General features: G+C 39.3%; 1 protein-coding gene across 14 annotated transcripts in view; it reads right to left on the bottom strand.

Annotated features, from left to right (window-relative positions):
- MECOM (MDS1 and EVI1 complex locus) overlaps positions 1-12,729 on the bottom strand; it is a 473,075-nt gene that overhangs the window by 261,562 nt on the left and 198,784 nt on the right. For all 14 annotated transcript variants that reach the window (XM_083613089.1, XM_083613092.1, XM_083613088.1 and 11 more), the window contains exon 2: positions 297-634. In XM_083613089.1, the coding sequence (XP_083469215.1) occupies positions 297-634 (338 nt within the window). The remainder of the gene's footprint in view (positions 1-296; positions 635-12,729) is intronic.

The following is a 12,729-nucleotide window of genomic DNA, read 5'->3' as shown; positions in this document are numbered from 1 at the left end:
CAGATAATGATTGGCTTTTCCTACTTCTCACCATTCATCTTAATGAAGGCATTTGAAATTGCAAAGCCAGGGTGGATTGATGTAGGAAGAAATGTGAGCAATTCACAGTCTCATCTCTACCTAAATGTGTTCTGTTCTATAACAACCCAGAATTATAAGACCCAATATTACCAGTCCTTAGATACACCAAAAATGTTATTTCAAAAATATCTGCACTTATCCATTAGGAATCCTGCCTTTATTAAAGGAAACAGATTATCACTGAATATAACACAATAACATATACATTTTCCTACCTCCCATCCATTGCCAGGATCTTTCAGACTTGGGCTATGTTCTCCTACATATGGTCCAAATCTTTCACCTACTTCAATCTTCCTTTTGGCCCATATCCCTAATCCGGCTCCAGGAATATTTGATTCTCGAAGCTCAAACTCTGATGGAATTGGTATGTCATCAGGAATGTATATTGGTGCTTTGTAAGGAGATCCCTCCTTTGGTGTGAAGGCTTCACTTGATGTTGCTGGAGATGATTGTTCATGAATACTGAGTGACAAAGTGCTTGGTTCTCCATCATTTTCGGATGTTTCTTCCAAAGGAGTCTCAGGGAAGCTTTCATATACACACTCATTATCTGAAAAGGATTCCAAACATGAAGGGCAAGATGAGTGGATGTGCTTAAACAGTCTTAAGAGCCTATTTAAAATCAATCAAAGAAGTGGGCAGGCAGACCTTTCTTATTCCATAGTTTAGGCATCACAACTGAAAAGGCCCTTTTCTCTTGTCCTTACCAGTCATACTTCAGTTGGCAAAGGGACAAGGAGGAATTCAGAAACAGAGCACAGGTGTCTAGCCAGGTCATATGGGTGGAGATAGTTCCAAAAACACCATAGTCTTGGGCCTTTGAGGGTCAAAGCCAGCAACTGGAATTGAGCCTTTGAACCAAACCGGGAGCCAATCTGCCAAAAGCAGATACAAAGCTGCTTATTCTCAACCAATTGTAGTTTCTAGATTGGGCTGCCCCTGATGACAATGTAGCAGGAATTACAGTATCCACCCTAGAAATAAACTAAGGCATGAATGACAAGGGCTTGATAGGATTTCTCTAGAAAAGAACATATATAGCAAACCACATAAGGGTACTCCAGCCCTGTCAGGAATTTCAAAAGGGAATATAGAAAGTGACCATTAGCAGCACCCAAAACTAATTTCAGATAAGCTAACAGCAGAAAATAGCGATGGAACTTATTAGAAATAATTTAATATAACTATTTGTGTTAGGATTGAACTGCATGTTATGTCGGTAGCATGGAAGCTACCTGAAACAAAACTTTGTGTGATGGCTTCCCCATGTGACAGTCATAGCATATAGTATGGCTTGCTATATGGATCACCCAAGCCTGGGAAGACTGCTCATACCACCACTTGCAGTGTCAACAAATGTGTGATATGGCACTCTATGAGATCCAACCACTCTGTGGAGCAACTGTAGCATAAACCATGTTTCTGGAAGCCTCCACACTGCTGTCATGACCACCTCTAAGAACTAATCTGCTGGATCGGAGCAAAGGTCTGTCTCATCTAGCATTCTCTTTCTGCCAGCAACTCTTGGCTGTCAGTCACCCTGGCATATGGTTATTTGGAGCTATGTTGACTAATATGGACGTTCAATTTAGTTATCATGGTTGGCAGGCTAGATCACTCTTTAATGGACTTGTCAAATCCTTAAAACACACACGCACACCTCTTATATAAGCTAGTGGCCACCACAGTACCTTGTGGCAGTAAATTCATGTTAGTTATGGTGTGGTATAAAGCTTCCCTTTGTCTGTCTTGAACCTATTGCCAATTAATTTCACTTGGTGACCCCGAGTTCTAGTATTATGAGAGGTGACCACTGAAGCAGAATTGAGATATTTATTTATATTTATTTTTCACCTTGCCATAAGAGATCAGGGCAGCTTACAATAGTTTATTTTCTCATTGCATGTCTGAAAGATGGTGATTTGCCCATTTTTTCGTAGCTATGGCATGTTCAGTTTTTTTAAAGTTCAGAGTTAGGTCTGCTGTACACATATAGCACAATGAGATGCATCTGAAGTGGCAGAATGAGCTGCACCACTTCAGAAGGGTGCAGAGTACACTATATATATACATATTCCCATAGGTTGAAACCACCACAACCAAAATACTTCCCCCCCCCCAAAAAAAATACCCCATGCCTTGCAAACAGAAAACTTGCACACCAGGGAGAAATGCTCAGAGACTTTGGTAGGTGATGCTAATTTCCTACTTGCAGGGAGTCATTTGTTTTAATGATCTTAAAAGAGAGGGGAACCTTTAGGTCCTGCCTGCATTCTTCCCATGGGAAGCCACTCTGAGAACAGGATGCTGGACTAGATGAGTCTTTTGCCTGATTCAGCAGGGCTCTTGTTCATAAACTCTGGCTTTCTCAGGTGGTAGGATCAGGTGGTAACTAATGGAAAATACTCTGCTTGAGAAAGCTATTACGTACCAGCCAGAGTAGACAATACAGGGCTAAATGGACAAAGAGTAGTACAGTGGTACCTCGGGTTAAGAACTTAATTCGTTCTGGAGGTCTGTTCTTAACCTGAAACTGTTCTTAACCTGAAGCACCACTTTAGCTAATGGGGCCTCCCGCTGCCGCCGCACCACCGGAGCACGATTTCTGTTCTCATCCTGAAGCAAAGTTCTTAACCCGAGGTACTATTTCTGGGTTAGCGGAGTCTGTAACCTGAAGCGTCTGTAACCCAAGGTACCACTGTATCTAGTAAAAAGCAACTTTCTCCACTTTATTAATGCAATACCATGGTGCCAACTTATTACGAAGTTAATCATTCCTGGTCCCTGGCCCAGATTCTCCAGAATAAACTGACCCCTTTGATTACAGGCTGCCACCCCTGATTTTCAGGCATGGGGGAAACCAGAGTTAGGCAAGCAAAGAGGCTTAGTAATCAGATGTCACATTTCTCTCTTACAATTTATTTTAATGGAGGTTTTCTGGTTGGATCTCTCTGCATCTGGCATAAATATGAACATTACAAGTAAACACAACAGTAACTGATCAAAAGATCTCCCATCAAAACCCAAACATTCCTTAGTAGCACATTTACAGAAAAAAATAGCATCTCCCTTATCAAACTGAACTATGTACCATTGCAACCTTTTTTACGAAAACAATACATTTGTCAAATTGCTAGTGACTTTTGGCAAAATACCTGCAAGAATGTTTCTCAACCAATAATTCATAATGTTTAATTTGATTATACAACTGCATTTCTAAACATGTTCCAAATCACCCAGGCTGCACAGGTCAGAGAAAAGTGTACTTTCACACTTTCTGGTAATGAGAGGCTTTCTTTGTTTGCAGAAACCATCCTGTTATGTTCACAAATGGGGCAGGTTCTCATGGGTGCTAAAACTATTTTGCTTCTTGATCTTTCAATCTTTATGAAAACAGATGTTGGGAGGAAAGCATCCTTAATTTCCTCAGCCAACATAATTTATCTCCACATGAAACAAGCCCCAGAAAACCTAAAATTGGGAAGCAAATACACAAACACAATTGTTGCAGTTTTTATTTCCAGGCAGACCTCTTTAAGATCATAAAATTGTCCCTGTTAGGAATTGGGTAATATAATTGCAATGTCTGAGTTGGGGAATAGAATAGATTAGGTAACATGGAAGTTTAGACATTTCCCTTCATTAAAAAAAATCCTCATTGCTATTTTGCAATAAAAACACAAGCAAGCTTCAAAGGAAACCCTGTAGGAAAGGTTAATTGCTACTAAAAGACCAGGGTAGACACCAGTGTGTGCACATTCTGCACAAATGTGTTATGTTGGCAGGAAAGAATGCACATGACTACGGCTGGGATATTCCTGATGAAGATGATAGAGCAGCTCTGTGCCAAGGCTAATGCCAGAGCTTTAACCTCTGTGGAGCCTGGGGTCAGTTTAAACAGTAACCTAGGCTTCTGTGTGGAATATGAGCAGGGGGGTTGACTTCCTTCCACTTGGACAAATGCTTAACCATTTAGCTGCTTTAGTATCCTTTTCCATTCCAAAGGCAAAACAAGATTGCAATAGAATGTGTGTGAGAGAGAGTTAGGGAATTTTAAAGCAGCCAGGGCTCCTTAACCTTCAGCGAAAGTAGCTAATAATCCAAATACAGAGATAGGCTTGAAGTTAGTAACTAAATACAGTGCAACAGAAGGCCAGAGGTGTGTGTATTTAGTAATTCCACAAATGTACTCAGTTAATAAATTTTATTGTGATGAAGTGCAAAATTCAGCATTTTGAGAATCCCCTCTCTTTTAGGCAAGTTCCAAGCTATTAAGACTGCATGGACAAGTCTGAATGCCTGAAAATGTCCCATATTCTACATTATTTAAAGTGCTTTTCCTACATAAGAGCATTATTATTTTTTTAGTAATCCTGTCATATGGAGCATCAATGTTATCATCACAAACATTACTACCTTTGAACCTTGGGTCTTGAAACAGCATAAATGGCTGGAATAGTATTATTCCCAAACCTTGTTTTTAAAAGCATTTTATTCATGAATGGGAGAGAGAAATCATATATATAATTGATCTGTAAATTTCCAGTTTTTCCATTTCTGGCCTTGCAGGAGGCATGTTTCCATTTTTCTCTCAGTTCTTTAGAATTCTGCTAAAGCTAAGCAATTTTAAGTAGCAATTATTTCATTGGTTGAAAGTGCATCCTTGAAATCAAAAGGTCTTAAAATTGCTTAAGTTTCATTCGATCATGGATTATTTTTTAAATAAAAGCATAGCAGTATTGTTTTAATTTCAGCTGTCCTCCACCAGCGTGAATTAAAAGTGTGACTATTAGAATAAGAGCATAACTACCTAAGAAGAACCCAGCTGGATCAGGCCTGTTGCCCATCTAGTCCAGCATCCTGTTCTCACAGTGGCCAACCAGATGCCTCTGGGAAGCACGCAAGCAAGGTCTAAGCATGACAATATTGCCCCCCTCCTGCAGACCCCAGCACCTTTATTTAGAGGCATACTGCCTCCAATGGTGAAGGTAGAACATAGCCATCGGGGTTAGTAGCTCCTGATAACCTGTCCTCCATGAATTTGTCCAGTCCTCTTTTAAAGCCCACCAAGTCAGTGACCTTCACTACCTCTTGTGGGGGCAAATTCCAGAGTTTAACTATACACTATAAGAAGTGCTCTCTTTTGTCTGTCCTGAATCTTCCAACATTCAGCTTCATTTGATGTCCCCAAGCGCTAGTGTTGCAAAACCTTTCTCTGTCCACTTCCTCCACACCACGCATAATGTCCTATCATTGCTCTCCTTTTCTGTAAACTAAAAAGGCCCAAATGTTGTAACCTTTCCTCACTGGGGTTGCTGCAGCCCTTTGATCAATATGGTTGCCCTTTTCAGAAGCTTTTTCAATTCCACAATATCCTTTTTGAGGTAAAGTAACCCAGAGGTGGATTTAAGGGAGTGTGTCTGGTTCGTACTAGGTACAGAGCCTTGGGGAGCTACAGGGGAAGCCACAACTATTGTTTAGAATACAGCAAGAGAGGTGGAGGTACCAAATTTGGGTGTCACACAGGGCACCACTGACATTTGAGACCCCAGGGTCCACCACTATATTAACCAGAACTGTATACAGTATACGTAGTGTGGTCACACCATAGATTTATGTAGCAATATTATGCTCTTGGCAGTTTTATTTTCAGTTTGTTTCCTAATCATCCCTAGCATGGAATCCGCCTTTTTTTTTTACAGCTATGGCACATATTAATATTAATATTAATATTAATAATAAATAATAATAAATATTTTGTATACCACCCTCCAACTGAAGATCAAAGAGTCATTCACGACATAAAAATACAAAACGAGAGCACAAAATACATAATAAAAAACAAGAACAAAAATGAGAACAATCCAATAACACCCCCCAAAACACATTTAAATAGAATGTTGAACAACATTTTCGCCTGGCGTCTAAAGATATGTAATGAAGGCACCAGGCAAGGCTCCTGGGGAAAGCATTCCACAAATAGGGAGCCACTGCAGAAAAGGCCCATTCTCATTTTGCCACCCTCCAGACCTCTCATGGAGGAGGCACACAAAGAAGTGCCTCACATGATGATCGCAGGGCACGGGTCACTTCATATGGGGAGAGGCAGTCCCTGAGATATTTCTTTACTGGGCCGTTTGGATTGAATCAGCATTATGGTTTGTTTTTTTCATTTTGATCAGAAACCATTAAACAAATTAACTTTTATAGCACAATCCTATGTATATCTACTGAGAAGTAAGTCTAGCTGAGTCCAATGGGCCTTACTCTCAGCTAAGTGTATATAAGATTGCAGCCTTTGATGCTTGGCTGAACTCACATATCAATTGCAAATTCTAAGCTTTTTCACCAAAAGGTTATATTTTTGAAATGAAATTTAAAACATGAATAAGGGATAGATGAACTGTATTCCTAAGGAATCTGTGTAACAAACAAGATCCCCCATATACTGATGAGTTTCACATTATTATATGTTCATGTCAACTGAACCTAACGTAGGTGTGAATGAATCAAGAGCTTGATTATACTTCTGCTACTTGTGCTGAATAGTTGGTTAGACATTCCAGAAGCCCTATGGAATTGTAGAAAACTACTCACCTCATTAATATTATTCAATGTGAGTTATTACCTCCTTCTAGACAGTGTTTGATTTTATTGAGCTATACCAATCCAAATTCTGATAATACTCACTCTGGTGTGCAAGTTGAAAATGTCAATGGAGTTACTTTAAGGTTGACATATATATGTAAGTAAGATTACAATCAGATTTTTGTCATTAGTTGAAATCTATAGTGTTTCTCCTGCCTGTAACAGAGAGGAATATAGGCCACAGAATGTTTAGCATTTCTTTTATCTGTCTATCTTGATGGCAGCTTCAGCTTTTACAAAAAGCTTGCTTGCAGCATGGATATTTTGAAACACTATTCTGTTTTCTTTCTTGCTGCTAACCCATTATTGCAGGGAAAAAATCTGCACAAAGAAAATACTGTGCATATCTAGCAGAAGTGGGAGTTCTGGTAAGTGCCAATCCCATAAAATGTTAGAAAGGCAATACAAAACTAACGACTTTTGGATTTATTTGACTTCAGAAAAGAAATGGGGGGGGGAGGTTAATAAACAAGGAGGACTTGCGCAACAATGACACTTGACAAATAAGAGGTCCCCTGTTCCTGCTTACTCAAAGAAAAAGAAGGCACACCTTAATAATGTTTAAATAATAATGTACAGGATGCTGGCCTGTTTCATTTTATGAGTAAAATGCCCATCATTGGGATGGGCACTGTGCTTGTGCAGAGGATAACGTGATAATGCAGAGAACTTGGAGCAGTGGTGGGGGGAGTATTAATTTCATGTCTATCCTGCCTTTATTCTGAGAACCTCAAGGAAGGTCCACAGGCAGTCTCCCATCTAGGTACTAACCATTACCAGATTAGTTCAGCAAGATTGCTGAATTATATGCCATGTCCCAACATGGATCCTACTGTCTTAGAAGAGGAGCAGCTTCTGTCCACTCTCAACTGTGTCCCAGAGTTTAGCTCATTCGCTTTATCCTATAGAATTCAACAAGAACCAGATCATATATGCAAAGCCCCATTTTTTAATTTTCAAATCCTGCCCTATATTCTGCTTCTTGATGGGATACTACAGTGGGACAGAATCTTGCACTTGAAAGAATGTGACAAAGAAATAGAGAACAAACTGTAATGTAGTCTCTGGATAGAGTCATTCCAGAGTGATGCACAGTATTGCAGAATTTTGTTTCATGATTCTACCATAAGGTAGATGTCAGCACTTGAACATTAGTGAAATATGATATACATTCACATTCCAACATATTTAAATTTTAGGTAGAATATTTCATAGTCTGAAAAATCAAAGCAACTGTGGAGTCTGAGATAATCAAAAGTTGCTATCAACAGTGCAGATGTTATCCTCTTGCTTGCTTCGTTATGCAAATTCAAAACTGAATATGAAAGACAGATTGAGGAGTTAGCATGTGAATTCCATTGGCTACTGGTCTTTTCTTTTTTTTTGCTTCTAAGTGGTTGTTCAAGTCTTAAATCAGGATGCTACTTATAAGTATCTACTCCCATATGGACCTGTGGGTGGCGCTGTGGGTTAAGCCACAGAGCCTAGGACTTGCTGATCAGAAGGTCAGAGGTTCAAATCCCCGCGACGGGGTGAGCTCCCGTTGCTTGGTCCCAGCTCCTGCAAACCTAGCAGTTCGAAAGCACGTCAAAGTGCAAGTAGATAAATAGGTACCGCTCTAGCGGAAGGTAAACGGCGTTTCCATGCTCTCTAGACACCATCACAGTGTTCCATTGCACCAGAAGCAGTTTAGTCATGCTGGCCACATGACCCTGAAAGCTGTCTGTGGACAAACACCGGCTCCCTCGGCTTGAAGCAAGACGAGCACCACTCCCCATAGCCACCTTTGACTGAGCTTAACTGTCCAGGGGTCCTTTGCTTATTTACCTTTTACATAGAGTAAGGTGATCCTGCAGGTAAACTGGCCATAAGCTGTTAAGGGCTTTATATACCAACAGTAACACCTTGAACTTGGCCTGGCAATGCCAATGCTAAAACAGGAAGTTTTAGAAGTCTGTAGTGGACTGCCTTGCCGTATCACCAATTATGAAGGCTTGCCCTACATCCTGGCTACAGGAATGTCAATGTGGTATTGAATAGGCTGCTGGAATAGTGGAGAGCTGCATTCAAATTCGAGTTCAGCCAACTCACTGAGTGACCTGGAACTGGGTTATTGTGAAGATAAATTGGGGCAAGGGGGGGTCATGTCTGCCACTTTGAGTCCTTGGAAGATGAGTGAGTTAAAAGTTAATTAATTAGTAAGCACAAAGCATCAGTTAGCTTGCATATATGTGCACACACTGCATGAGCCAGAAATATACTTCTTCCCCTGCACCCACCAGATAAATTAGCTAAAAATTCTAATCTGAATTCCGATATAAAAATTCTAATTCTGAATTCCGATATTCACAACCCTCTCTTGTGTGGAATTAATGAATAACACTTGCCATTCTGTTTCTTGAACTGGACTGCTCACATTAAAAACGTTAAGAAGCATTAGGAAAAAAACACTATATAAATGCTATTCTTTATTATTATTATTATTATTATTATTATTATTATTATTATTATTGTCACTAAATCAGACATGATTTATTTTTATACGCTACTGATATATAGAAAGAGTGTTGACAAAGAATCACCCCCCTGCCCGCCCAAAAAGCGCTGAGCTACTGAAGAGGCATAATGAACTGCAGGAAAAGTAAAACACTGATAAAACTGAACACTTTGGAGAATGGAATATAAACCCTGATGCATAGCTGGGTGCAGCTGCAGCTTAAGAAAGATCATTTCTATATGAGTAAGTGGTCATTCTCGGCTAGCAGTTAATACCATGTAATAATACGCTAACTGCATGAGAACTCCACATTGTTTCTGGAACATGTCAATATCAGCTTGCACAATAACTAGCAGCATTTGGGACTCTGGATAGTGTCGGCTGTGTCTAATTGAGTAACACTGTCTAAGGCATTTGACGTGCACCAGACACCGTCTCTTAATTAGGGGCCAATATTGAAAGACTCCGGGTCAAATTCTGCTTTTCAATTACATGGGTGCTGTTCTCCTTGATGTCAGCAGGAGCTGCACCTGCATACCCCTGTTTGGGATTAAGTATGCTGCATTCTATATATAAACTATAGTAATTATTGCAGCAACACAAAACTGAATTTATTTGCAGTTTTAAAATCTCATTTTATATATATAGCTCTAGTCCAACCAACTTTGGTCAAGACATTTATACTATCTATACTTCTCCTCTACTAGAACTCAACTGCAATCATAAGCATGAAAAATTATTTGCAGTTAACAGGGTTTCAACTACAGCATTATATCAAGCTGGGAGTGCCAGTAAAGTTTTGCACTGGTTGATAAAGTCTGCTCAGCAGAATATGTTCTATTTTGACTTTCAGAATCCTCTCTGGGTAACGTACAAAGTGGAACAAAAGGAACATGAAAAACTTCCTATATGTAGGATAGCATATAGTATATATAGACTAGAATATACCATATATACTACAAAGTCAACACTGTAAGAAAATCAATGGTCCTACACAGATGAAATAGGCTGCAGTAGTATCTGGTCCACTAATACTGGTGATATTAAAAATAATAACCTCTAGGGCATTATCATCTGCTTGGTTATGACTCATAACATATCAACTATATTGGCTGGATGGGTAATTACTATTCTTTTAAAGAGAAAAAGGAAGGAAGGAAGGAATGAATGAAGGAAGGAAGGAAGGAAGGAAGGAAGGAAGGACAGAAAGCCAAGGAGAAATGCGGGGGGGGGGGGAGAGGGAGAGGAGAGAGAGAGATGTTTAAAAAAATGAAAAGTGGATCCCATGTTAGTCCCAAGAGGGAAAAGATGGAAGATAATGTGGCCTTAGAGCATATTCCAAAGTAACACTAAAGTATTTAAACCTTCACGTAATAATTTAGTGTCATCAACATATTAATATAGTGCCATGGGAAAGTTATCAAAATTCTAAGATCCAACTCAGGGATGTGTCTCGGAAAATAATGCATTTATAAAGTTTCCACTTATCTGAACTAAGTGGTTTAAAAATTAAGGGCACCCTAGATTTGCTGAGATGTGCAAGTTATGACATTCCCAGTCAGCGTAAGTCCTCACCCCTAGCTCAGCTGGACATATACTAATTTAACATCCGGGCTCAGCCTGGACTGGCAGCATTTAAACCAACATAAGTCCTAAAAAGCAGGCATTCCATGGGAGTGATGGGGGAACGGCTGAGGTGGTGTGGGGACATACACTGGACCCTGACACAGTTCAGCTTGGTTAAGTGATCTGGGAACACGGAAGAGCTTACACCAACAACAAGGATGGTGTAAGTCAAACTCTAAATGCTTGTTTCCCCTCTGCCAGGCTTAAACTGGCTCAGTCAGCAGTAGTTCCATTCCTGGATGCACTTTGGATCTGGTGTACTTTAGTCTGGTTTAATTAAACCCAGCATAAATTACGCTGGCTTCCCATACTTGCTCCCTTAACTGGAATGTAAGAACAATGTAATGTAAAATGTTGATGAAATAAATAGTATATTGAACTGAACAGTCATATCCTGGGCCTGATGAATTGCACACTGAAAAACAGAACTTTCTATTCCACATTCTAGAAATCTATATGTACTGAGTCCTACATTAGTACACTTAGTCATGCATTTAAATGTGTGTGGCAATTATGTGTGTACACCCTTTTACTCCCACCAATGAAGTAAACTGAGATGTCTACTGCATCTTTTATTTTCTTAAGCATTAATTTAAAGCATCAACTACAGATATTACTAGTATGGTTGTGATTGTGCATACTGTAGTTACCAGTACATATGCAGCCTCCAGGTTTTGCCTCTGGGCTTGTCAGCAGACAAAAGCTCAGGTCTATGTCACAGGTGAGCTCACAAGTTCTTCCACTTCTGTATAGACAAGCCTCAGATTTCAACCACCGCTGCCCCCAATGATGTACAGTAAACCCAGACAATCTTTAGAACTGACAGCCCAATCTACAAGCCCCTTAAAAACCAAGCATTCTCACTTGAAACAAAATGCAGCTGCATTGAAGTTACCAGGATAAAATCAACTTAATTCCTAATATTTTGACTTAGCACAATTGTAAAACAGTCTATAAGTGAATTAAACTTTATCTCACAATATATATATATTTAAAACAGCCTAGCCTACTTGAAAACATAAAGTCATTAGTAGACCTTCATCTTTTTAAATTGGGATTTCACAAATTAAAGCTGAGAATTACACGTTTTCCTGTTTAAAAGAAAGCTGTAATCACAGATGACTATTCCTCCAAATTACAATAAAGATAGATAACAGAATGAATTATAAAACAAAGGTTAGAGACAGAAACTGAGCATTGTGGCGGTAACGACTTTTAATTTGATTCAGTTTATCACATTTTTCAGAGTACCACAGAAGCAGAAGAAAGGATTAGAATTATTTCCACATTTCACTGTTTGGCATAATGAGAAAACAGAGGGAGGTCCTCATCCCTGATGCGTATGGTGAGCCACAGGAGATGTTTAACATGTCAGGATATAGTAGCGTATGGTCCCGAGACACAAATGCGTAGGCTCCATTATAATGTAGCAAAGTGTAATCAATTGGAAAAAAATGGCTAGGTCATGAAAATTTGTTAGGCAAGAGCATAATTTCTAAAAGGAAGTTTAACCCCTTGGTGTCATCAGTGACTTGTATATTTAACCTACAGGAACCTTTTGTTTAAACAACAACAGTACTGGGGAAAGGTTTTGTTTCCCCCCAAATGATTTATGAATTAATAAAAATTATGGATAATTCTAAGTTACTGTTACTAAAAAGAAAGAGCTGTCACCATTTGCATTGGTGGGATGAAATTCTGCAACACCTCATATATAGGGATTTATCAATTGTCATTTCCTTCTACACAGCTTTGAGGTTCTAGACATCCTGATGTTAAATATTTATGTTTGAACAATATAGTCCTATGCATGTTTATTTAGAAGTAAAACTCAGTGAGATATGCTGCCTGATAAGTGTGTTTATGACAGCCAC

This window comes from Podarcis filfolensis (assembly GCF_964270895.1).
Source record: "Podarcis filfolensis genome assembly, chromosome: 5".
Taxonomy (NCBI): domain Eukaryota; kingdom Metazoa; phylum Chordata; class Lepidosauria; order Squamata; family Lacertidae; genus Podarcis; species Podarcis filfolensis.
The sequence above is the reverse complement of the archived record's forward strand: the minus strand, read 5'-3'. Positions and strand labels throughout refer to the sequence as shown.